This window comes from Mus pahari, chromosome 16 (assembly GCF_900095145.1).
Source record: "Mus pahari chromosome 16, PAHARI_EIJ_v1.1, whole genome shotgun sequence".
Classification (NCBI taxonomy): Eukaryota; Metazoa; Chordata; class Mammalia; order Rodentia; family Muridae; genus Mus; species Mus pahari.
Genome location: NC_034605.1, coordinates 35,056,768 through 35,083,232, shown reverse-complemented (window position 1 = coordinate 35,083,232; position 26,465 = coordinate 35,056,768). Strand labels below are relative to the sequence as shown.

Sequence of the window (26,465 nt, the reverse complement as noted above, 5' to 3'; positions counted from 1 at the left end):
GAAAGGGACGTTCAAACCATAGCACCCAGCATTCAATAAGTGTTCAATAAATGCTACCAGTTGAAAGCATAAGTGTTACTGTCATGTTACCTGTTGTTTACATCATATACTGCAGCATTTACACTGTAATATGGAGATGTGTGTACCCAAAAACTACACCCTCAGGGCATCAAAAGCCCTCTAGTCAGCAATTTTCTCTGTTTGACTCGAAGGATCCAATCAAAAAATCAACACCATAGAGCAGGGGTTGGCCAGCCCACAGTTGTAAACACAATTTTGCTGGAACACAACCAGTCCATTTATTTATACATTGTCTAAGACTAATTTTGGCGATGTGAAACTATTTACCATCTACTTGCTACAAAGGAAAAGTTGGCCAATCCTTGCAGGGCAAGCCCTCCAGGCACCCTCATCTAAAACTGCATGCAAGGGATTATTATTTAGCAGTAGAGAATGTTGAAGAAAGCGTTCCTCTCTCCACAGGAAGACCAACAGAGTCAACTAACCTGGACTCTCAGAGACTGAACCACCAACCAAAGAGCAGGCATGGATGGACCTAGATACCACCCCTCCCCCCCACACATGTAAGCAGATGTGCAGCTGGGTCTTTATGTAGGTCCCTCAACAACTGTGGATTATGTTCCCCTAATTGGGCCACCTTGTCAGGCCTCAGTGAGAGAGGGTGTGCCTAGTCCTGCAGTGACGTGGTGTGTGTGTGTGGGGGGGGGGGAGTCCTACTTCTCAGAGGAGATGGGGAATGGGGAAGAGTTATGAGGAAGGGGCTGAGAAGAGGGGGGCTGATATTGGGATGTGAAGTGAATAAATCAATTAATGAAAAAATAAATGAAAATAATGTACGTGGTTTAGATGAGGGCTGCTCAAGGTATGTGACAGGGTGTAGGGTCCTTCGGGAGCAGGAAAGGCCTTTGAGATCACTGTGGGCCAGATAGCCTCTGCGTTTTCTGGTTGGCCCTGCATCCTCATAGAGGCTTCTGTTTCCTGTGCCTCTTTCCAGAGATGGCATGCCTCCACCTGGCCTCTCCTCAGCCCCTCAGCATGCCTACAAGGGAGGGGGGGGGACCTCATCACACTGAAGCAAATGCAGAAAGATTTGGTTAAAAAACGTTTATGTGGGGGACTCACTTTGGTAGTTTGACCCCGGCGCTTATCTTACTATTGGCCCTGCAGCACTGGGTAGGCACTTTCAAGTGCCTCCCTGGAGTCTGGACTGTAAAGGCACTCTGGCCCAGCAGAGACCACATGTACACAGTCAGAGAGCTCTTCACACCCCTGAGGAGGAGGGACAGTACCCAGGCTGCAGCACTCTGGTGCAGTGGCACGCCCTGGGAAGACCCAGCCCAGGTCCAGCATAACCAAGAAAGGACTCACCTGTGAATTCCTCAACATGGAGAGTGGGCTTTTCTATAGGACTGGAGTTGGTATCAGGAGGCGAGGACCAAGACAAAGATTATAAAACACAAGTCCCTTCAGATGCTCAGACTCCCATCCCCCACTCCCATCGCCTCCAATGCTGGATGCCTTGGGTTGTGCACAGTGCCAACCAAGCCCGCAGCATGTCCCTGCGGTTCAGTTGACCTGATTTTGTCTTAGGATCTGAGGCACATTCACCAAACAGGCATATATCACTGTGCCCTACTCCAGCGGCCCTTTTCCTTTACAATGTAGTTCTCTACCTGTTGCCATCTGTCCCTGTGTGGGACGGGACCAGTACGGGAGCCAAATTCTATCAGAGTTCTGCTCTGCGGCATAGATAGACACATTCACCCCTTCTCCCAGCCTTTGTTATTTCCTATGTAAAAAGCAGCCAGAGGTTACTCCTAAAGAATAGGTACTTGGAGAAAACTTGGCCCTTGATGTGATTCTAGAAGAGTGACCTTCAGCAGTATGGGGAAACCTGAAGTCTGTATATGTGGCTAGCAGAGGCACCAGCTGGGCTCTATAAAAGGATCCCGGACCCAGGCCTCCTAATGGGGAACCAGGCCTCTTGGGGTTACCTCTGCAGCCGCGGAATCTGCCTCGGCCCCTCCGCTGCTCTTGTGGTCTCCTTGAGGAGGGTGGGAGGCATTTCACGGTGGTGACTGTCTCATCACGGTGCCCCCTTGTCCTCATTGCTGGGAAGCCTGCCGCTGATTAGGCCTCCTGCGGGTGGTCCCACCCCCCAGGGCTCCTGCTCTGCTCTTTGGCAGCGGGTGACACCAGCAGCCTTGGTTTTTCCAAGCAGGAAAAGCCACACTGAGCAGAAATTGGAGAGTGGCTTTTCTTCACGGTACACTCAACATCTAGGGCCTCTTTGGTTACCCCTGGAGGCTTCGGTCCACTGACCTGGCTACCTCTCTGGGAGGGAGGCAGGAATCCAGAGGCGCGCCCACGCACCCTGTGGGGTATGGCTCCCAACCTTCACCAACTCTGAGCCAGCAAAGTGACCATGTAGCTTGTTTCTGTGCACCACGATGAAAAGTCCCTATTCCACGAGCATTCGACAAATAGCAAGGCGAGGCGCAGGTGGACTGAGCTTCGCAGACCTGGACTCCTTGGTGTAGACTGAACAGCCACTTGATGTGGAAATACTTCTATGACCCTGGGCGTAGATCCTTACTTGATTTTCTTCTAAACCGTGTTTTCTTTTTCTATGAAAACCTACCTGGTTGTAACTGGAGAGGTTAAGGGGAGGGAGGGAATCTCCACGGAACTGTGTAGCCGGACAAGCCTTTGCTGACTGTAACTGTCTAACAGGTTAGGTTATTGACATATCTGTGGCAGGAGCCAAACTGAGTGTGGGATGGGTGGCTGCTGCTTTCTGCAGTGCGCGTTTGCCAAGGATCCCGGTGAATCTGGAGCCGACTCAAATCTCCCCATCAAATGAGACTTTTAATCACAGAGCACTTTATCCTGGGCTTGAGATTCTAACAGAGGGTTGAGTCATTATAATTTCCTTTCCCCTCTCCTTCCCTCCCCTCCTATAGTCCCTACCACTGCCACTCTTCCATTCCCACCTTCTCCCTTGCTTCTCTCCCTCCCCACTTGCTGTCTTTCTTTCTACAGTGCTGGGAACTGTATGGAATCCAGGCCTTTACCTGAGAAAGGCAAACACCCCAAGGCTGAGCTAACCCCATCTCTATACCAAAGAGACTTCTCTGAAAGAAGTGATCTTTGTTCTGTAGAGTTTGGCAGCCAGGAGGACATTCCCAAGTGACATGACCACTCTTCGCTTTTGATGAAGAATCAGAAATGGGGACGTGACTAGGCACCTGTGTTCAGCAGCCAATCACAGTTTTGACTAAACGCATTGAACATTTGCCATGTGATATAGGAAGAGAGCACTTGGTCTGAATATCTATCTCATTGAAGATTCCCCATGGGCTTTCTGTTTCCCATCTTGATGCTGCTTCTACCCAACCTCACGGAGGTACAAATTTCACAGAAACTGTTCAGAACGTGATGAGGATCCAACCCCTCTCTCCCACAACCCCCTCCCCCAGCAGGTAACTGGTTTTTCCCATTCATGGTCTGGGCTGCTGGTGACGGTTGTGGGGCTATGAACCAGGACCTAGATTTGTCATCTGTGTGTCTCCTGGCAGTCCTGCCAGGTTGGGTTGTGACTGACAAATAAACCCTGGGTACAGACAGCTATCTGTTCCTGAAAGGTCTCACTCACCTGCACAGCTCTTTCCCCTGTTCATAAAGAAAACACAGAGATGTGACAGAAAGCTTTGGGAGAAGCACTGGGAAGACGTCAGCTTGTTAAGGGGGGCCATCCTAGAAACTGGAGGGAAGGGATGTGAGCTCCCAGGTCCCCTTCAGGACTTGCGGTTGGTTATAAAATTCCTAGAGTCTTCCCTAGGGCTCACCAGGGCCAGCACCACCAGTGGCTGTCATTCTCCCAATTCATCCTCAATCTGTCTTTAGTGGGAAAGTGTTTGTCCCTGATACCCTCTGGGTTGTGTCTCCTAAACCTGCCTCAGTGTGGAGATAGGTGACTATTTTCAGGGGCACAACTTTTGATAACTACGTCTCAGTAGCTTATGCTGCTGCTGCACCTTGGCCTGTCAGAGGTCTCCTTGAGGAACCAGCGCTCTCCCACGAGCAGGCACCCCACAGTTCAAACAGTTGTGTATCTTGATTTTCCCCCATGTGCACGCCAAGGCACAGGCTACTTGAGACCTTCACTGCACTCCTTTCTGCCTCACAGTCCCTTGGATCTTTAGATACCAGAGTTAGTGCCACCATTTCCCCTAGAATCCATACATCCAGTGAGTGCTAGGGTCATCCCTATATTTCGGGGTTCTGTGACATACATGCCAAAAGTAAAAAGCAGATACACTAACTGGGCATGTGACCAGGGTATGATCTCAGCACTTAGTAGGCTATCACAGTAGGGTCATGAGTTCAAAGCCAGCCTGGGCTTCACAGTGAGATTCTACGGGGAAAGAAAAAAGAACAGATAAACTCTAGTCCATGAGTGAGCTTGGTTTATGAACACTGTAGTGTGGAGCCCCATGTTACAGGAAGTACATGCTAGTGAAGCCGGGAAGTTCTTTACAGAATGATGGTGTGCAACTACTCAATAGCTATCTCCGAAAAGGGAAATTCCAAGTCCTATAGTGTGCACATTGAGAAGAGCATTTTACTATTCTTAATATTCACTAATCTTTCCAAGATGTTCCTTCCACTTGGGTTGACACCAGAAGTCCTGGCCCCATGGCAGCATAGTGATGTCATTGCTGGCCTGAGAATCTTCTAATCTTCAGATTCTCTCATTAAAGGTTTAAATTATACGCATGCGTCTCTTCTCAGTGAAGTGTACAGTGAGAAGTTTTGGTTCGCTGACATCATTTCTTTAGTGACATTCACCTTTTGTTGTTCTCTTAGTAAATTCAGAGACAGGACCATTTATCAATTGTGTTGAGGACACTTTGTTCAGTGTGTTCAGATTATTCAAAGTATAAAACATTCAGACCTGAGGCAGTTTCTCCCGTGCATTTTGGTCTGAGGCTAAACTCCATAGCCCAGTTCTCAAAGAGAACTGTTTTGCACTTAACTGGCAGATGTGTTTTATGTAGCCAGTGCAAACAACGCTTCTGAACCAATATTCAGAAATCAGGAGATTCTCCGTCAAGTCTGGGTTCCAGGGGGAGTCTGCCCACTTGCATATGCCCAGCTGCTGTGACTGCGGCTTTTATCAGCTAAGCCTGGTAGACTTGTGGGCTCAGAGTACCCCTGTGTCTGTTGTTCAGACTCCTGGAAGTGTGGCATTGTGGTTAATCTGTGTTCTGCTTGGTTTTTGTTTTTGTTCTTCTCAAATTGTCATTGAGGTTTCAAAACTTTTACTTCATGCTGAAAAACTGCTATAGAGAAACTTAACCTATTGGTATAAGGGATTAATGTGCCTATATGTTTGATAGTTAAATTGTACTTCCATAATTGAAGATTTTTGAAGGGGATAGCTCGTGGAAGAGAAATATAATGATAATAGGTTCATGGGCTGGAGGCCTTCTGGATTATTCCTTTGTTAGGACTTGAATTATTCTGTGTTTGGCTTGTGGTTTCTGGTATTGCCAGATGCAGGAATGCCCCAGAGCAGTGGAACTTGGGACAGCCACGTCAAAAACATCTCCTTTTTCATCTGGAGGAGGATGAGCTGTCCCTGGGCTGGGACTACTCTTGAGTTCCCCACGGGCTTGCAGCTAGCGCTGCTTCCATCCAGGATGGTATGGAATGACGATGAACTAGCTGCCACTGAGAAAGGATGTTAACATCCCATCATAAGCCTAGGGAACTCTGGGAACATCACTTCATCAGGAGCCGCACACAACTATTGCCACCGGAGGTTCAGTGTTTTCAACGTCCTTGTGCTCGGGGCACAGGAAGTGCCCTGTACGTGTGTCCCATCTTTTCTCTTGCTGAACTGTGAGGGGTCTTGCTTTGCATTTATGAGACAGCTTAGGTCGTAGTGAACCAACTTGTAGTGACACAAGGGATGTTTTAAGGAGAGGTTTTTGAGTGTCTAATCTCCCATGCTCAGGGAAGAGTATCCAGTGGTGCAGATGGTACTGAATATGGCATATAATTTTTCCTATGTGCACATTTAAGATAAGGTACACAAAAATAAGTGTATCAACTAGGTACACTAAAAGGTTAAAAACAATGACCACTAATAGAATGGAACCATTGGAAAATGTGTTGTAATAATGTTGCCAGTGCCACAAGGCCTTCGCTTTTGCTGTTATGGAAGATGAAGTTGCTTGCATAGAGTCCCTGTTGAGCCACTGCAGCCCATCTGGTAGCTGAGATGTTAAAGTGACTACCAGGTGGTTACTGTCCACAGTGCGGAGATGATGAACAAAGGGGTCATTCAAATTCCAGACGGTGGGGAAGAGGGATCTGGGAGATTTTCTCCTGCTATTCAGAAATGCTGTACCATTTAAAACATGAATTATTTATTTCTGGAATTTTCCATCTAGTATTTTCAGATTGTGGCTGACTGTGGATAACTGAAACCATGGGAAGCAAAGGCCTGGACTGAGGAGCCAGGGCACATGTATTTAGGCAATATGGCCACCAACAACAGCACACCTTTTCCCAAGAGAAACAGGTGGCTTCATCTGAAGGACATGATGTGGGTCCGGAAGCCATGGTTCCCTTCAAGATATTTGACATGTTTTGTTTGTTTTGAGGCAGGGTTTGTACTATGTCTTTGTAAAGAAAGTCCTAGCTCACTTCCAGGGTTTGAAAACTCACCAATCCCTGAGCTTGAAATCCCTCCAATCCCTGGACTTGCCCCAAATTCAGGACTTGAAATATCACTAGTCCCCACCCTTGAAGTCTCCACCCTGGCAAACTCTACCTCAAGAAACCCTATATAAGGCCTGCCTCTTCCTCTTTGCTGCCACCCTCTTGTGTCTTTCCCAGCAAATCTCTTGTGTGTGGTTTGCTGAACAGTGTGACTTTGTGGTATTCCTTGTCACCTGACTGCCAGGACACCTTTCCCTTGAGAGCTGCAACACTTGCATTGGGGGGAAACTTTCCCCTTAAAGCTGTAATATTTACAGTCTTTAGCTAGTCTGGAACTCACTTTGTAGACCAGGCTGGCCTCGAACTCAGAAATCCACCTGCCTCTGCCTCCCAAGTGCTGGGATTAAAGGTGTGCACCACGTTATTACACTTCTTAAAAGCAGTTTTAAGGTTTGCTTGTTTTATCCGAATAGACTAGAAAGGTCAGCTTTTATCAAAAGGTACTTGGGGACAAGTGGCCCTTTGTTGTGGAAAGCCACCTGATGTACTGGGGACTTCCCTGGACTTTAACATCCTTTGTTATGATGTTACAACCAAAATCTTCTCAACAATGACAAATACTCTGTCATACAATATTGTTCCTGACTGGGGACCACTTGGTTTTCTGAGGGGGTGATATATATGTGTGTGTGTGTGTGTGTGTGTGTGTGTGTGTGTGTGTGTGTATGTGTGTGTGTGAAGACAACCATGTGTTTTCTTTTTTAAAGGGTCTCTCACTACCCTGGAACGTCACAAAGTAGGCTATACTTGGGCCTGGGTACCCAGCACATCCCAGGGATCCATCTCTGTCTCCCCCCAGGCTGGGATTTCAAGCACACACTGCCATGCCTGTTTGGTTTGTTTTTTTTTTAAACACAGGGTCCGGAGATAGAACTCAGTCATTGTGGTTATAAGACAAGAATACTGTACTTACTAAGCCATCTCCTGAGCCTTTTCTGAAATCTTTTGACTTTGCTTAGAATGGCTCTTTAGATTTCAAACGGAATTTAGAAACCAGGAAAAAAACTTGTCCCTCGATGGATCCCTGAAGGCAATAGATTCACTTTGGAAATCTAAGCCTCGGGTGTGTTAGCTCTGACCTTTTGTGTCTCTGTGACTGTCTATGGTTAGGTAAGCCTCTTCATTTCTCTCAGCCTCTACTCCCTCCTGTCTTTCTATGCAAATGTCTGAGGCCTCTCTGCTGAAGGTTAGGGGAGACCTGTGTGAAATCACACCTGTGCCTAGGCTGTTGTGCTAGCGGGACTGGGTTCTTCTTGCTGTTCCCTTCCCACAGCCCAGTCAGCTCCTACCCATGCAGGGTCTGTGGTAAGGTACACATGGGTCAGATTGTGTTAGCACATTTCTGTCTCTACTTCCAGGCTGCCAACTGGCCCAGGGTCTTGGATGCTGGGCACTCAGACAAGGAGGCCTGAATTCCTTGTTCTTTCAACCTTCAGAAGGGCAAAGCCAGAGATGTGCCCTTGCCCAGCTGAATGGCACCTGCATGGTGCCACCATGATTCAGGGCTCAACTGCTGGTCTCATACATGGAGTTTGCTGTCTGACCCTCCCAGGATTGCCATTTTATACAGAAATTCAATGGTTTCTGCATGTACACATAAGTGTAATTTTTCCCCTGATTCTTAAAACCCAAAGCCACAGAACTGTGTTTGAAGCTCTAAACCATGGCTTGAGGTTTCCCTTCAGTGCACACTCTCCTTCCACCACAGGTCACAGAGGCTTCACAGGACACTGTTCTGCTCTGGTTGGTCTGCGGAGTCCAAAGGCTTTCAGGGGAGGAGCAAGACAGGCTATGAGGGTCTATGTACTGACTTCCTCTACTCTGAAAAGTCAGCCAAGCTTTTAGAGAGGGGGTAAGATCCCTGGCACCCAACTTTCTTTTATTCCTGTTCCTTTGTCCCTTAGTGTTACTATGTAGCAATCTTGTCTAAAAACTTTCATCTTGGAGCTAAGCTCCTTATGACAAAGGATGTTCTTGGGAAGGCAAAAGGTTCATTCCTGCCAGGAAGCTCATTTAGCTCACAAAGTAAACAACTCAATAGCTGCAGGAAGCCCCTGAAACTGACCAGAGCTGCTAGGCCCCTCCCTGCTCAAATATATATATATATATATATATATATATATATATATATATATATATATATATACATATATATGCTATAAGAACCCCAAAGAGACACACCTAGACTATCTGAGCTACTTAAAAGAGGCTCAACTGAGAAGGAGCTGTCTGGAAGAAGAGGAGACACCCTCCAACCCCTGACTCTGCTGTAGGCTGTGCACTATATTCTGGGTTTCCAGTTTTCATGAGCTGTGACCCATGCCTGAGTAGGCTTTGTTGTCACAGCTGTCTTGGAGTGGATTTTGCTCCTGTAAGCAACTCCTTGCCATGCTTCTGTAAGTAATTCTGATAAAATTCATTGGTTTACCAAGTGAGTTGGATTTTGATGTATCCTTGCTTTGGTCAGTTGTGGCTTCCTTTCCAGTGCTGAGTAGATATTGTGTACCTCTCTCTAGGAATAGTGTCACAACACATGTATAGGTCCCAAGTGCTAGTCCTTCCTACACAGAAAGACAGTGATTTATGTTCAGGCAACATCACACCTTTATTCAACGAGATCCATAAGGTCTTACAAGCAGCTACAAGAGAATCAGGAAAGTCAACTGGAAAGCTGGAGGGAGGGAGACTTTATTTTAGCTCATGTTGAAATTATACAAAAAAAGGTAAGTTTATTTGTAGAGGATTCACGCTTAACAGTGCTTGGGCCTTCTGTTCTCTGACTTCACCATGGCATAAATGATATGCATTAGGTAGACACCATAGTTGTAGGTTTGAATTTCTCTCTTTCTTAAGGCCAAGCTGTGACAGTGAGTGACCGCTTCCGGTTGAACCCGGGATCTGGAGAGAAAACCAACTCTCCCCTGCAGCTGGGCTGTTTAGCTAAGATCTGCAGTGATTTGGTGGGAGCTAAGATCTGCAGTGGTTTGGTGGGAGCTAAGATCTGCAATGATTTGGTGGGCTAAAAATGCATTTTCAACTTTTTTTTTTGAACTTGTGATGATTCTGCAAGGCTGCAACCCAGCTGTGAGCCTAGGAGCACGTGTAAATGTTGGCCAACACACAGACTATCTCCAAAAGAAATGCAACACATGCACACACAGAGAGAGACACAGAGGATCATGTTGTAAGGGATGGTGGGAGGAGGTAGGCTTACTTAGTTTCACATGGATTTGTGTGTGAGAGACCTTATATACCTACAGTGTGCATGTGTCCATTGAAAATACAAAAGTTCAAAGGGGCTCAATTGGTAAGGCTTTGCAAACATGAAGACCTGGGTTCATATTCTTAACACTTCCATAAAAAGTCTAGGCAACTGTCTTTGAATCATTTCTGCTCTTGTAGTAGTAACCCCTGTAACCCCAGAGCTGGAGAGGCACAAGTCCTGGCACATGCCAGCCTACCAGCCTAGCAGAATTGCAATTATTGAATCCAGGTTCAATAAGATACCCAGTCTCAAAAAATAAGATGGAGAGCAGTCCAGGAGGACATTGACGTTGACATCTGGCCTCCACACTTGGGTACAAGTTCACATGGGTACATGCACGTTACCCTGCCCCAATCCCCCACCATCAACAAAATGACCAATTTAAAAATCTAAAGATCGACTCTGAAGCTTTGTAAGATAAAGGGAAAGGAAGGGAGGTTGCGGTGACTACAGAGAATCATTTCACAGCCAAAAAGGAAGCTGGGCACCAGGGGAGATAAAGGAAAGTAAGACGTGAGCTGTACAAACACATTGTGTTTCTAGTTCCTGGAGCTGGACTGGAGGGGACTCAGTTCAGAAGGCCTTGGATCACGGCGATGAGTGACATGCGATGATGACTTATCTGATTTGAACTCCCATCAGTCAGAAGGCAGCTGGTACCTGGGTTATGCTCTCAGTTAGCCAGAGTATGACTGGATGAAGCCTCTTCCGTGTGAGCTTCACTTACACAGAGCAGTGAGAGCCAATCACTGTCCTTTGTAATGTCCCATCGTGGTGGCCTCAGATTCCTGTCCATGTCCTGCTCAGAATGGCAGCTCTGTGCCAAACCACCCCTCTCTGATACCTGGTCCCTATCCATTGGATGAGCGAAGCGTATTGGATAGTTGAATGGATGGACTGCACGTCTTGGGGTTGTGACACTCTTTCTTTCCAAGACGTTAGACATCAGTCTCACCTAGTAGGGAGCCTGAGGCATGAGGATTGCTTGGGCCTGGAGTTTAAGGCCAGCCTGGCTATCATAATAAGACTCATCTTAAAAACAGAGCAATTTAAAAGTTTTTTAAAAGTGGTTTTGCAGTAGTTTGAGGTTGCGTTATCTAGCAAGAATCTCAACACAGAGACTCTAAATTGCCAAAGATATGCAAATGCATATTCTTGGATATTGATCACAGCCCATATTGTTGGATGGTTAGCCACAGCCCTTGTCAACTCGGCACAGACAAATGTAAAATTTTGGGGCTTCTCTCCCCCCGGAAAGATCCGGGAAGGTTAGGGTTTTTGACCTGTCAAAAGGCAGAGTTCTGAAAAGATGAAAACGTCCCATGGTGGCCTTTGTCTGGCTTACACCTGATGCAGGAAGCTCTGATGGAGAGTGATAGATAGGGTTACACAATCAAAACGCCCAGACCACCAGCCCTTACCCCAGTCATAGCAAAGTCCCCTTGCTATCAGCAAATGAGCATCACTGGCTGCTTTGCCCTGAGACTGCTGTCGGCGCAGCTGTGCTCCCGGGTGGGCCTCGCTGTAAATCTCCATCAACCAACACCAAAGAAGGAATCACCCAGAAGGAAAGCTTTTGGCCTGGCCGTGTGTGTGTGTGTGTGTGTGTGTGTGTGTGTGTGTGTGTGTGTGTCTGCAGCTGCTCCTTGTTGCAGGGTTGCAACAACCTTCGAAGCATGCCTGAGGCGAAGGTGTGCAGCTTGTGGGTATTTCAGTACCGGGGAAGCCGAAGCAGCCATTTACCGCTTCATATATTACAAAGCAGAAGAGATTATGTCTTAATTATACGCTCTTCATCCTCAAAGGCCGCGTTCCTCTGCGGTGGCCACTAGCACTTAAAGAAATCTATGGAAAACATGTGTCTGGCCTCGGAAGTTAATAACGTGCTGGTGATTTTTCCAGGGACAGGGGAGGCTTCTGGTGATCTCAGCCGATTGCTGACAAACCAAGGCTGAGTAGAGTCGCAGGCTTGTAGGTGAGGTGTGCGCGAAGGGATGTCTGGGCTCCCTGAGAGCTTTTCTCAATGCTGAGGGTGAGAATACGATGGGGAGCAGGACTGGATCCCAGGGAAGTGGCCACAGTAGAACAAGGGGCCCCATGGGGCTGTGGCTGCACTGTTATTCTGTCTCCCACAGGTCCAGACTTCTAGGGACAAGGAAATGTGGCAGACATTCACAGGGCTCCAAATGAAGCGGGACCTCCCACCTCCTGCCCCGTGGGCTGCTGCCTGCTGGTATCAAACCGGGCAGCAGCAACAGTGCGGGCCTGCCATGAAGTCAGAGGGGCCAGGAAAGCAAAGCGAACTGCCCAGCTCCTCAGCGCTTCAGGGGATAATTTTCAAAACTGCAAAGTCAAGGACACAGGGTGGTCTTCAAGTCACCCCTCCACGAGGGCCCTGACCTCTGGTTCCTGTTTTCTTAGGATGCAAAGTAACAACCCTGGTTGGCCATGAGGATTTCATCCTATCTGTTCTCTTTCCTGTGTGGCGTTTGATTCTGGTTCTTAAGGACGGTTTCCCAAAGAGTGTCTTTGTACCCCGGCTCATCCTAAAAACTTGCTAAGTGCAGCCAGGTTTAATGTTTTCTTCAGGGGTCTGACGGCCACAAATAGAAAACTGGATTCAAACTATCTGTGCTCAGCCCTTCTCCTCCCCCATCCCCATCTCCAAAGTGACCCCGTGTTTATTCCAGGAGATTTGAGCCTGAGCAGAAATTCTGAAGAAGGCTCCTCTAACGCCAGCGCGGAATTTGGGGGAAGGAAAAAAAAAAAAAGGAAAGTTGTAACTGTGCCCTTGCTGGTCCCGTAATTGTTAATAGAATTGTGGTTTCTTTCTTTCTTATGTGACCTTGTTTTCCAAATTAAAACCCCTCAGTGACTCATTCCCTGCTCTGATTTAAGAAACAAAGAAGCTGGGGAGCAAGGGGGTTGTGGGACTTAATCATCAGATCCAGGAGTCTCAGGGATGCAAGATGTGTGTGGCCATGCTCTCGGGCTGGATGCAGGTCGCAGGTCATCGCTCAACTTCTGCCCCTGTCCCCCACACCGAGGAATCTATTTCCATGGGGAGCCCTCCAGGCCAAGTCGGAGCTTCTGCTTGCCCCAGGTTGTCCTGGCCTGTGCCATGACTATGTAAAGTTGACTTCTGCTCTCCGAGAGCTTCCAGCCTACTAGCCTCTACCTCTACTGTAGGAGCAAAGGCTAGAGCCTTGTCTTAGGTATGGTTCCTATGGCTGCGATGGAACGTTATGATCAAAAGCCACTTGGAGGGGTGGGTGTTTGGCTTACATAGCCAGAGTCATAATCCACTCACTGAAGGAAGCTGAGGCAAGAATGCAAACCAGGAAGCCGAGGCAAGAATGCAAACCAGGCAGACGACTGGAGGCTGGAGCTGATGGCAGAGCCGTGGAGGGGTGCCGCTTACTGGCTTGCTCCCCATAGCTTGCTCAGCCTGCTTTACTTATAGAGCCCAGGACCACCTGCCCAGGGTGGCACTGCACATAAGGGGACTTGGGGAAGCTAACTCTCTCAGGAGAAATCATAGGAATCCTGGAAGCAAGCACACTGTTTGTGGTCCATTCTATTCCTATGGGCTAAGGGTAGCATCGTTCACTGTGATACAGACTACAACAGGCCTATGCCACTAACCCCCTGACACACCCAGTGCATCCTAGAACTGTCAGGGTGAATGCATGTCTTTCTAAACTAGCTTCCTGTAGGCATCACGTTATTGCGCACTGTGTGAAGATTCAAATACTGATTTCTATCTCCTATATCCGGTTGCTATCTTTATTCAGAGAATCTCCTGTCTCAATCTTGTATAAATACCAGCTCCCTATTTGTTCCCTGAAGTGTCACTTAGACAGCCTAATAGCCAATGACTGAGCAGGGGCGAGAATAAGGTGGGACTTCCTGCCAGCCCGAGTGAGATTGGGTAGAAGTAAGGGGTTTAGCCATGGGGAGAGAGTCTAGAAGACACCATTAGAAAAACTTCTGGAGTAGAGAAAGCCATTAGTTTAGAGTAAAATAGAATGATACTGTTCAGTTGTTGTGCCTTTAAAGCATGTTAAATAAATATAACGGTCCGGTCTCAATTAATGGGAGTTAGCTGGGTAAGAGGAAAACTACAAACTGTCATTAAAAAGCCACTAACAGCTTCCACACTCTGCACATGGTGACTACCATCCAGTGGCCTGACTCAGATGTGTGTGTATGGAGGATTCAAGTTGGCGTTTCAGAAGCCCCAGCTGTGAATTGTGCTCAGCATCAAGTTGGCTTATGTAGAAAATGGGTTGATGAGATCTACCTTATCAGACATTTTAAGGACTGACCCAGGGTGTGGCACATGGCTAGTTGTGAAAGCCTGGTTCTCAGGGCATCTCTTTTATGATCTCCACAGTGCTCCAGGAGTATTGGGGAGAGCTGGTGGGAGCAGCCTTACTCCTTACGACATCCATGAAGTTTCCCAAGTTCAGAGAATAGAACATCATTGCCCCAGGTCCTTCTCCTTTGGTTCTAAGGTCCTCAGTGCTACAGACAGCCTGGTCCCTTCCAGCACTGTGTGGAAAGGAGCTACAGCCTTTTCCTCAAAGAGTGCTCCCTACAGGGTCCTGAAGCCACTGCTTGTATTTGAGACTTTTTGCCTCAAAGGAAGTAGAATCTATCATGCAACACTAAAGGTTCAAGGGAAGAGATGAAAGGTGGATCATTTCCTCATCCATGTTTTTCTTCATGTGTTTCTTGCTTCACCAGAAACAAGTGTATATCAGTAAAGCCACATGGAGATTAGACATATCTCTGACACGTGGCAGACCTGATTTCTAGTGGTTATGGGTTGAGCTGAGTTCATCTCTCCCACATACTTCCAAAATTAATAGTAGTAAGCTACATTCTTTGATGATTAATTTAACTGTCAATTTGACTGGATTGAGAGACTCCTGTGATGTACTATTGGATATATCTGTGAGAATGTTTCTGGAGACAGTGAGAACGTGAGCCAGGGAACTGAACGTCCCCTCCCAGTGTGGGCAGCACCTTCCCATACTTGGTGGCCCAGTGGACAAAGGTTTAGAAAGGGAAGCTTGCGGGTGCATGTTCTGGACTCCAGGTGGAAGCTCCCTCAACTCCACTCTCATCAATGGTGGATAGCAAGCTCTAGGCTCCATAGCCTTTAAGAATGGGCTCCCACATCTGGTGAGATGGCTCAGCGGGTAAGAGCACCCAACTGTTCTTCCGAAGGTGCAGAGTTCAAATCCCAGCAGCCACATGGTGGCTCACAACCATCCTTAACAAGATCTGACTCCCTCTTCTGGAGTGTCTGAAGACAGAGACAGTGTACTTACATATAATAAATAAATAAATCTAAAAAAAAAAAAAGAGTCTTATAAAAAAAAAAAAATGGGCTCCCACAGCAACTCTCCCATAGGGTTTCAGGACTTCAGCCTTCAACTGGACACATATTATAGGTCTCTCTTTTTTTTTTTTTCAAAAGATTTGTTTTTAAGAAATTTGAAAAAATTTTGTGTGTGTACATGTGTGCGTGTGTGTATGTATGTGTGTGCACATGCATGTGGGTGTGGGTACCCTTGGGGGCCAGAAGAGGGCAGTAGATCGCTGAAGGTAGAGTTAACAGCACTAGTAAACGGCCTAAAATGGGTGCTGAGAACTGAGCGCTGGCTCTCTGTAAGAGCAGCAAGCACTTTCAGCCACTAAGCCATCTCTAGCCCCCACTGGTCCCTCTGGCTCCAAAACTTTCAGCTTTTAGGGCTCAGCAGTGACCATTTTTTCCCAGTTCTTCAGTGTCCACCCATTGTAGCACTATTCAGCCTTTGTTTGGGTAAGTCCCTTTCCCATGGTTCTGTTCTTCTGAAGAACTCTAACAGAGTCCAAACCACCAGTGATCTCGTGTGGAGACTACATCTGTACTGAAGCAGCCATTGTAAAATGAGGTCCTTCAGGCAGGCCCCAATTTAATCTGATTGGTCTCTTGCAAAATGGGAACATGTAGACATAGAAGAAGCATGCAGGTCACAAGGTCATGAGAAGGCCTAGGGAGAAGATGACCTCTCCCTTCCCCTTCAGTCCCGAGATGGAATGTCCCTGCTGAACCAGGCTTAGGACTTGTCTCCAGCAAATTCCTGTCTATTTTATTTTGAATGGAAGAAGGGGCTTCATTCATTCATTTACTTATTTATTTATTGGCACACAGTTTCAAAGGATTCAGTCCATTGTGTGTGGGGGCGGGGCGAGAACCAGGGAAAAGGTATATCTGTATGTTTTCCTGTAAGTGTATACTTGTGTATGTGACTCTGTATGTACATGCATGTTCTAATGTGTCTGCCTTTGTGTGAGTGTGTCTGTGTGTGCACAACTGTCCAGGAGTGGGTGCATATATGGTTATGATTCTGAATGTGCACAAGTGCCTAGCTATGTCTGTGCCTCTTTGTGCAAGCACGTATGGTTGTTTATATATAACCATACCTACAAGTGCCCACTTGTATGTATGTATGTATGTTTGTATGTCTCTGTGTGAGTATGTGCATGGGCATGTGTCTGTGTGTTCGTCCATAAGTGTCCAGGTATGTGTGTGAGTTTGTATCTCTCTCTATACACATGTCCAGGTGTGTCTATAAGAGTGTGTGTAGATACATCTTTGTGTATATACAAGTGTCTCTATGTCTCTCTGTGTGTATATGTCTGCATATGAGTGTATGTATGGGTGTGTTGGTATGCGTATGAGAATCCATGTTTGTGTGTATGTGCCTGTGTGCCTGTGTGGATGCATGTACTCTTAGGGGTAGCTTTGGCATGCCTTGGTGTGACATGCCTTCCTCGTTGGCTTTGTTGTCCTTGGTCCCCAGGGCAGATATGGTACAACTTAGCAAACTGAGGTTGTAGACTTTATATGTTATATACTTTAGGGTCTCTACAGTCTTCATAGCAGTTGGCATATTGACACCTGGCAGGTCCAGGAGAAGGTGAGGCCAGGTCATTGAGCCTATCAACCATCTCTCCTATGTCTGGAGAGATGTAGCTTCTTGATCCTACAAGGCCGTCCCAAAGTCTTAGTGATGTATTAAGGACTATCTCGGCTAGCGGACTGCTGGGATGGTCCTTCCTTCTCTGCAGAATTTACCCTAAAGCATTCGCAACAACGAAAAAAAAAAAAATCCATGGGCTGCTGGAGCAGTGTGCCTGGCCTGCTGGGTGCTGCTGTGAAGAAGCCAATCTCAGCCTTGGTGTCACTAACTGCTGTAGGCTGGGTGTCCTTAGGTATCTGATTGTCAAAGATCTTGGTGGGCAGGATAAGGTATACATGTATGCATAGCTATCTTATGACCAAGAGACTTCCTGAGACTCATCTGTCAGTGGTCCTCCTTGAAGGACTTAGAAAAATATCAACAAGATCTTGATCATCCTAAGGAGTTTTTTTAAAAAAAAAAAAAAAAAAATGGAGGCCAATCCCCACCAGATAAGATGACCAAACGGGATAGGAGGCCCCTCAGGATGCCGCAGCTATGGGTACCATTTTCCTGCTTCCAGTTCCTTGAAGCATACACAGCCTGCCAGCTATCTGTGAGCACAGATGTATCATCAGGATGCTGCTATCCCCAAGAGTGAGTGTCTGCTAGTGTCTTTGGAATCTGAGTAGCTTGAGTAGCTCGTGCTTCTACCCTATGGAGCAGTTCTGTTCTTGGAGCCGTGCTCTGTTTGCCTTCGTTGGGAAGAGCGGCTGTGCGGATTGACCACCACTGGGTTCCCTGGCTCAGATGGTCCACCCGCACTGTCTCCTGATGAGCCCAGAATGCTAGGTGCTGGGTGGAACTACTTGGGGGGGGGAGGGGAGAGGGAGAGGAGGCTACTGTTCTTCACCCTACATTCTGGTCAGACTTGGTCCGTTTAGAAGTAGTTTTAAGCTTGTGGTAGGCCTTTATGGAAGAAGTCCAGGGCATTAGCTCTCAAATGCCCCTCAGAACTCAGCTGTTCTCTCACGAATATTTATGGCAAGGGACACGGTTATCTAGCCCTGGGTGGACAGGGTCTATAACATGCATTGACCACACAAGGCCTCTAGAGAATATTTGTTAGTTGGCTTGCTGTGGCCTTGGAGCACTCTGAACTCTAAAGGGACTTCCAGGTCGTTCAGGCCTTCCCCAACTCCCCCCCCCCAACCCCCGACCCCGGAAGTGATCCTGCAGTCTGTGTGCTGTGGCCCTCCTTGGCCCCTTGTCTATATCTGTGGCGTTTTCCTTTGCTAAGATTGTATTTCACAAGGTTGGGTAAAATGTATTACATATGTGTGTGTGTGTGTGTGTGTATTTCCACCTTAAATAAACTGGTGCCTTTCTGAATCAATCCCCACGATGCACAGTAATCACGGAGCTCTGAATCCACTGATCTTCTTCGAGAAAACAATACTACTCTGTCTTATGCCATGCAGTCTTGTGTCCCTGACAGCCCAGTCTCCCGGAAACCAGGCCCCCACTTCCTAAAGGGAGTGTTCTTCCATTTCTAGAACTTGCTGCAGCTGTTCAGAGAATCTGAGCATGCCCAGATAGAAAACTCCCTCCCCGGAATCCAGGCACAAGGCCACAGGAACAAGTGTGCTGGCCATTCAGCCAAAGGGTTGGTGCTGGAGATCCGACATAGCTGTGGCCTCATGGGACAAGAGGCGGGGCTCCAGGTCCAGGCTGCTGTTCCTATGGATAGGAACTGGAAATATATCCCAGTTCCTCCTGAACTTGCTTTTCCCTCCCCTCCCCTCTCCTCTAATCCCCTCTCCTCCCCTCTCCTTCCCTCCCTTCTCCCCTTCCCTCCCTTCTCCTCTCTCCTTTCCTCTATCTCTGTCCCACTCTCTTCCCCTTTCTCTATTTTCTCTCCCTTCCTTTCTCTTCCCTTCTTCCTGTCCTTCTGACTTGCCTTCCCTCCTTCCTTATTTAGTTCTCCATTTCTCCTTATTTTTCTACACCTCTCCTTCCCCCTTCCCTTTTCTCCCCTCCTTCCCTCCTCTCTCTCTCCCTACTTCCTCCTGGTCTCACCCACTCATGTTCTTGCCTGACCACTTTGTATTCAGGGTTCATCACTGCCTCTCCTCGGAGAGTATGGACTGCCTTGCTTTGCTCTGTTCCACGCCTAGAAAGTCCTTGTACAGAAAACAGAGGGATTTCTTTTCTGAGCCACCGTCTTCATTTTGTTTGGAGAAGTCTGTCCAACATAGTGCTTGTGTTAAATACTAAGATTTGCTGTTCCAACATGTTGCTGTGTGTTAAGTACTAAGACTTGCTGTCCCAAGGTAGGGGGATTGAGTGATGTCACATGACTGCTTTTGCAACATTCACTAGACTAAAATTACTACTCATATGTTTGAATAAAAATAAGATCCTATTTATTTTTTGGTATAGATTTCAAAATTTGACCTTGTGTTTTCTAGTAATCAGTGAGACATCTGAGGTAGAAAAACTGTTTTCAAATGCCCAACAGCCCTAAGAGGAAAGGAACTCCACAGGGAAGACCAACAGAACCAACTAACCTGGAACCTTGGGGCTCTCGGAGACTGAACCACCAACCAAAGAACATACATGAACTAGACCTAGTCCTCCCTGTACGTATGTAGCAGATGTACAGCTTAATCTTCATGTGGGTCCCAAAAAACTGGAGGGGAAGGGGCCATCCCAAAGCTGTCGCCTGCCCATGGGATAAGTTCTTCTGGCTGGGCTGCCTTGTCTGGCCTCAGTGGGAGAGGAAGCGCCTAGCCTCACAGAGACTTGATGTGTCAGGGTGGGGGGATACCCAGGGGGCCCCATCCACTCGGGGGGGGGTGATGACCAGGAAGGGGGCAGTGAGTAGGATGTAAAGTGATTAAGGACAAATAATAATAATAATAATAATAGTAATAATAATAAACCAAAACCCAACAGCTTTTTAGATCTATGGTCAGTCATTAACAGGTTAGTCTTAACATAAAAAAACAAACAAACAAACAAGCCAAAAAACCATCTTACTCAGTATCATTCTAGAGCCATGGTCTTCAGAGTGTGGTCCCTGGACAATATCTTCAGCATCTTTGAGAGCTTATTAGAAGTATCAATTCTTGAGTTCTCCCTGGACCCACTGAACCTCATGAGCCTCTGTTAACAAACATTCCTGGTCATTCTGGGGGTACCATAGTGTCTGAAAGCCACTGCTCCAGAAGAAGCCCATCACCCTGCCTGTGTCTGCAGTGTCAGATGAAAAAGCTTTCCCAGACCTGTCTGGAAATGCATGGGGGCTAGCCAGACCCCTCAAACACATGACCTAAGGGTGATATGTAAATAGGATCAAGGTCTTCATGCTATAATTAGCATCTGGAATGGCCCCTCTAGGCCCACGTACTGTCTGTCTGTGATGCTAGCAGAGGTGTAGAGCCTTTGAGACGGTGGAGCCTAGGTGGGAGGTTTTCAGATCATTGGGGGGCTTGACTAGGCAGGTGTGGGGCTGCATTCCTTCTCTTTCTAATCCTCCAGAGCTGAGGGGAACCATTTGCTCTATGATCCATTTCCATCACGATGTGCTATACCATTCAGGCCTAAAAATCCTCCTGCTCACCCTCTGCCCTTCTGTGAGCTGCTCATCTCTGACATTTGCTGTGCTAATGGCAACACACTGTTCTCTCCCTCAGCCCCCAGCATGGAGGAACAGAAAGGATTAACTAGGTAACCCGTGTAGGGCTTACTAAGATAACCACTGCCCAGGCCAGGCATGAGCCACGGGACTAGTCACCTGTTGACGTCCTTCTTAGTTTACAGAGTTCTAACTAAAAGCAGACACAAAAAGGCCAGTCATTCTTTTGCAAAATATTCAGCTGTCCTTTCGCATATCATTTTATTCTACCAATGGGCAGAAGTTCTGAAGGCCGGAGGTACACTTGAAATATGTGGGTTGGTAAACTCAAACTCGGTGGCAGACCAACTGATTAGCTGTGGGTTCAGTCCCCAAGGGATAGAAATAGTTAAGTGATTTTAATTACTTAATTATCTTCACTTCTAAAAGTATGGTAGCACCTATTTTAGAATGTCTTACCAATATTTCAGAAACATAAAACTAAGAATTACACTTTGTTAATTTGCAGTCAAAACACTGATGAACAAAAAAAAAAAATTATAAAAAGAAGAAAAGAAAAAATGACAATTAACATGTCTGAGTGCCTGTCTTGGATGGAGGGGCAGTTAAGAGAGAAGCAAATGGGACCCAGAAAGAAACAGTGACTTTAGTTGAGAACTAGAAGCTTATTAAAGGTGTCAAGATCTTAGTAAAAATAAGGCTGGGAGGAGAGCTGACGAGTCTTCATCAGCTTTCAGGGTGAAAAATTGTAGATGGAAATATCAAAATGGAGAAAATTCGAAGTGCTTTCTAAAAGCAGAAAGCATTAATTCCTGACAGAGTTGTTCTAAATGTCTGTACTGATTAACACCAACATTTTGTATTCTTAGCGCTTTTTAAGCCCAGGTCCTCATGCACCTGTCTCCTGCTCCACCAGGGGGCGCGCTGGTCCTCCGGATGCGGTTGGCCAGATCGGCCTGGAGTTTGAGGTCCCATCATTCTCTGTATAAACAAGTTACGTTCAAGTGTTTAGGATATAAATTACGACCATGCCGGCTGCCTTGGAAGGAATGTAAACACAGCACTGTGGTCGGAGCAAACTCTGCGACTGACTTCATAATTTATAGCAGGCCCCCCTGAGTAACTCAGAATAAAAGACAAAAAGGATTGGGGGGGGGGAACTATGTAAATGCAAATATGATAATGCAGAAACAAAAATGTTTAATTCTATACTTAAAAAAAATACAGAACAGAGGCCTAAGGGTTAGGAATATAGCTAAGAGTTTTGAAACTAGATGTTGTTTTTTTTTTTTTTTTTCAGGAGAACACCTCAGAGTCAAGATTCATTGAGAGAGGGGAAGGGTACCTATATCCTGAGTGCCTGGTGGTGGATTGGAAGGGAAGAGAGTTTAACAAAAAACAAAACCAAAAATCCCCTGAGCAGAGACGAAAATTACTGCAACATGATTAAAAGTGACTATTGCTCTGCTCCCAACGCATGGGTGTTCTGAGTGGGAAATAAATTCGCCACCTGGCTGGGCTATTTTCCCATTTCAATCCTATGCCCTACAAGTTTTGTGGGTAGCATTCAGGGTTAGAAAACCTGGCAAGAAGCTGTGCAATCCTGTGGGAGCCGTTTGTGTGTGTGTGTGTGTGTGTGTGTGTGTGTGTGTGTGTGTGTGTGTGTGTGTGNGTTTGTGTGTGTGTGTGTGTGTGTGTGTGTGTGTGTGTGTGTGTGTGTGTGTGTGTGTTGGGGGCAATTTAAATCCCCTTTGATCTGACCACTACCCAAAGCACCCTGCAGCCTAGATGGGATGTGGAAGCTCTGGGTGGTGGTTCTTTACTCTGCCCCAGCACCTGGTACTGGTGGGAGAGAGGAAGAAGCAAAAGGGCAGAGCTCTTAGGCACAGGAAAGGAAACAAAGAGGGCGCAGAACTTAAGCTTCCTCAGATCAAACCCCTTGGCTTGCCATATCTTGCCTGCTTTTGTTGTTTTTATTTATTTATTTTTATTTCTTTGGTGTTTTGTTTTTAAGTTCCTTTCACCTTCTGGTTTTTGTTTGGCTAGGAAAAGTGAGAGTGAACTAGAGAAAGAAATAATAGAAATGCCCTCTCCATTGAGAAGACCCACCATCAGGACTGGCCTGGCTCATTCAAAACAGGGACCTCACATCATGTCAGTTATACAACCTGGGGGTGGGCAGCCTAGAGCTGCAACTGTCGCCTGGAGGGTGTGGCCACCAAGACGGGGTGCCTGCAGAGGAAAGGGTCCCTAGAACGACTACTTGTTATACACATTTTATTGAAAAAAAAAAAAACCTTACATCAAAATATCTTGGCAAACTGTAAAAGTATACATAAGTGCAAATATACCCTCCTTTTACAATACAAGCGAAGTGTGAGTATACGAAGATCATAAAAATACTTTTAAAATACGGTGGTAGAAAAAACAACCTTGTAAAAATGTACTGTCACAATACTGGGAGCCACTTTCTTAAACTAGACTATCGGTTCTTCATTTCTTCACAATGTTCTTTGGCACCTGTATCCGAAGGGAGTGTTGGGGGGCTGAAGGTGAGCGGGCGAAATGTCCTACTGAGCCAGGGAACTAGAGAAGGCTTTCTTGAAATTCTGTGCTTTTAGCACTGCAATTTTGAAAAGCATACACACACACACACACACACACACACACACACACACACACACACACCTCCCTTTTCAGACCCTGATTAGTGAATGCAATGGCCACCCCAGAACTGAAAAGGTTTATGTCCTCCACACAGTAACATATGTCTTACTTGTAGTAACCACCTCTGTCTGCCCCTCTTCTGGGACATTGCCTTTTGAAAGGTTTCCTCTTCCACGGGCCGGGGCTGGCAAATATCTGTGAGCAGGACTCCCCTGGGTGTTTGTCTAAGTGATGGGCGTGCTACTTACTGCTATTCCGCTATCCAGCGTGCACAGTGTGTGAGTCCTTTGCAGTTGCTGGCTGCCCTTCTCGGAGGGGAGAGGAGGAGAGGGCAGAAGAGGGAGAGCGGCCTTCAAGGCCTCTGTCCATTCACATAACACAGGGCTTAATATCTTGGCACACGCTCTGGTGGTGATGGTGATAATAAGAGCCACTAGCGGAAGGGTGGAAAGAAGAAATGCCATTGAAATTGAGGACGAAATCTTTTCTGTCACACACTGGAGTGGAGTGATGCTGGTAACGGGGCAGTCCAACTGAAAGAAGAAAGAAGAAAAAAAGTCTTTTCAGTGAAAGTCACCCAGTTGATGGTGGGGTATATTACTTCGAAATTTTCCATTTAATTTGTGTTATTTTTGACTGAGGGTGTAAAGGCAGCTGGTGGCGGTAGGGTGTTTGGTTATAAAACCGGTAGGGAGAGGGACGCATCTTAGAGCGCCCTGGAGTCCCAAAGGCCTGCCCTGCTTTGGTTTTAAATACCCTTCCTCCAGAGGCAAGTGGGATTCAAGAACGCCTTGAGAGGTAATCTGTTCGTGAATTCCCACTTCCCTCTCTTGGGCTGGGAGACCCCTGCGCTCGACACAGGCACCCTGACACTTGGTGCCATCACCTCTGTTTTTGTACCTAAATTTTCTGTCTCAAGAAGCCGGGATCGGGGGTGGGAGGGCTATCCCCTTCGTCCACAGAGGATGACAAAGAAAATACCTTAGAGAAGAAGGGGCCTGAGAAGGGGGAGAGAAGAGGGCAGCCCCCTTCTAACCACAGGCAGCGGGCATCTCCTAGATCCCGAACCCCTTCGGCTTTGCCTTGGCCGGGACAAGAAGTGCTCTTTAGCCCGGGTATCTAGCTGCACACGGAGTGCCCGAGGGAACGCCTGGGGAAAGCTCGTGTCCAGCGGTTGTCCAGGACTTGAGCCGGTCCTTCTCAGCGTCAACCTGCGAACCACTTTTGCTTTTGCTTTCTCAGCTCCGAGGAGCTCGGCTCGTGGGACCAGCGCGCATCTCTGCCGCGGGGACAGGCTTTGCCAAGTCTTCCTCTAGGCACCCGGTTGGCGTGACCCGCACCGGACGCACGCCTGAGTCGCCCCCAATGAGGTCGACTGTAACCTGAAGAAAAGCTTACGTGCGACCGGCGACGTGTAAGCCCTACGGGCGGACACCCATCGAGCTACTAGGCCGCTCAGGAGCCAATGTGACTCGGCCTCTGTGGCAATGTGGAACCGCTCGGAGCGTTTCGGCTCTGGAGAAGCGACCCAGGTGAACGTGTGGGACAAATCGATGATTAGATCCTTCACCGCCACCGATGCCACCAGCGAATACCAGAGCTCGCGCCTCCCCGGTCCCAGGCAGCTGCCTGCTCCCTGATGAGTCGCGAGGGAGCACAGACAGCTGGCTAGAGAAGCCCTCAGGGCTTCGTGATGAGCGCCGACTACCCCTGCCTCTAGCGGGTTGCGTCTCCGCTGCCGCCCTGAGGTCGCCACCTCCGTTATCCTGTTAGAAAGTGGGGGAGCCCGGCGCGTACGAGTGTGTGGCAGGAGGAGGGTCGTGCTGTGTGCGTGGCGATGTGTGTGCTGGAGACTTTGTTCAGCTGTCCCTGGGCCACCGCTTCAGTCGTGCCAGGGCTCCAGGGACCTTCCAGTTTCAGTGGGCCTCAGTCGTGTGGGCAACACTCGACTCGAACCAGGCCCTGCAGGGTCCCCGTGTACAACGCAGTGCTCTTTGTAAGACCCTTGACAAGGTCTTTACTGGAGGTGACAAAACCGGAATAATATTCCAGGAAGGGAGAATTACATATTGCACCACGACCAAGTTGGACTAAGCTATTGCTTGTGGGGAAGGCTCATCCTGCCTTCTTGGCTGTCATGGCCGCGGAGTTTGGGGGTTTCATGCAGGGCCTAGAGTGTGTGGGATGGGAACGAACCTAATAAAAAGGTCAGAAATGTCTTTGCTGCTTGCTGTTCGCTTGTTTGTTTCTCCTAGAATATAGTTTCCTGACAGTGGGAAAGCCTGGGTTCAAGGTAAGCTCGGTCTACCCAAAGGGAAAGACAAGAGGACAGGGCCAGAGCGGTAGGCCTAGAGAAGGAGGGGCAAGGCATAGGTTGCAGTTCAGTGTGTAGGAGGGAGACTGACAGCTACCCCGTAGGGCAGGAGGTGGGGGATGGGGGTGGGGAATGAGAGAGAGGGTCATCTGTATTGGTTACTTGTTGAAATTCCCATAAAATTGAAGGAGACTCTGTTCTCTGTGGGTTAAGTCAGCCTAAAATCCTCTCCCGTGTGGTCCTGCCTAGACTGTCTTTGTTTGGTTAACCTCTGAGACCCCCAGTTAAAAGGCTTATTTGGGAAATTTCTCCAAGATCTTTTGCTGTTTCTTGGCTTCTCTATTCCCCCCAGCTCCTGTGGCACACACGTAGTCTCTCTCACACACACATGAAGGTATGCATCAGCCTGTTTTCTGATGAGGAGGCAAGTGGACATGGGAGAGGGCACCTTTGGACTCCCAGATTTCAATCTGCATCCCTATGGAAGCCTGGAGGGGGGAATTAATCAGGGTTTATCTCTATCCTGTAGATAAAGCCATACAAACACAAAATTCTCTCCCGCGCTCCCCTCCTCTCCCTACACCAGTCAATAAATTGTCCCTTTCACAAGTCAATAAATTTCCATAATCTGCAACCCACACAATATAAACCAACCACACTGCAAGTGGCCTCTGGGCACATTTCCTCGGGGGAGGGGATCATGCCAGGGTACCTACGCCCTGATGCCCAGGACAAACGAGTCAATTACTTAGATCTACAGTACCAGTGTGTGTGTGTGTGTGTGTGTGTGCGCGCGCGCGCGCGTGTGTG

The 26,465-nt window shown here is 47.5% G+C and overlaps 1 protein-coding gene across 1 annotated transcript in view; it reads right to left on the bottom strand.

Moving 5' to 3' along the window:
* Window positions 1–22,935: 22,935 nt before the first annotated feature.
* Window positions 22,936–26,465, bottom strand: part of Foxf2 (forkhead box F2) — a 5,749-nt gene continuing 2,219 nt past the window's right edge. The window contains exon 2 of the mRNA XM_021215575.1: window positions 22,936–23,874. Coding sequence (XP_021071234.1) covers window positions 23,711–23,874 — 164 coding nt within the window. The 3' untranslated portion in view covers window positions 22,936–23,710. The remainder of the gene's footprint in view (window positions 23,875–26,465) is intronic.